The 289-nt window shown below is 45.0% G+C and overlaps 1 protein-coding gene across 1 annotated transcript in view; it reads right to left on the bottom strand.

The window, feature by feature from the left end:
- Positions 1–289, bottom strand: part of CSUI_007063 (rna helicase (upf2 interacting domain) protein) — a gene marked incomplete at its 3' end in the record, with an annotated part of 5665 nt that overhangs the window by 1220 nt on the left and 4156 nt on the right. The window contains exon 3 of the mRNA XM_068067213.1: positions 30–253. Within this exon, the coding sequence (XP_067920811.1) occupies positions 30–253 (224 nt within the window). The remainder of the gene's footprint in view (positions 1–29; positions 254–289) is intronic.

The following is a 289-nucleotide window of genomic DNA, read 5'->3' as shown; positions in this document are numbered from 1 at the left end:
ATATGTATGGGTTCTTTTAAATGACGTACTGTTGCGAGTGAGCTCATCGAGAGTGGCAAGAGGGTTTTTTTGCCAAAGATCCTCGAGACGTTGAAGTTGCTGTGTATTGACAGGTGTGATAAGTCTTTTTTCTTCTCTTGTTAACTCCGCGCGAACTAGCCATGGAAGGAAAGCTCTTCCTTCGATCAGGGGTTGCCACTGAGATAAATCCCATCCTGACTGCTTTAAAGCGGTGCTTCCTAAGCAAGGCTCTCTGGAATTGTTGAAAGGAAAGACAGAGAGAGAGAGA

This window comes from Cystoisospora suis (assembly GCF_002600585.1).
Source record: "Cystoisospora suis strain Wien I chromosome Unknown contig_3648, whole genome shotgun sequence".
NCBI lineage: Eukaryota > Apicomplexa > Conoidasida > Eucoccidiorida > Sarcocystidae > Cystoisospora > Cystoisospora suis.
The sequence above is the reverse complement of the archived record's forward strand: the minus strand, read 5'-3'. Positions and strand labels throughout refer to the sequence as shown.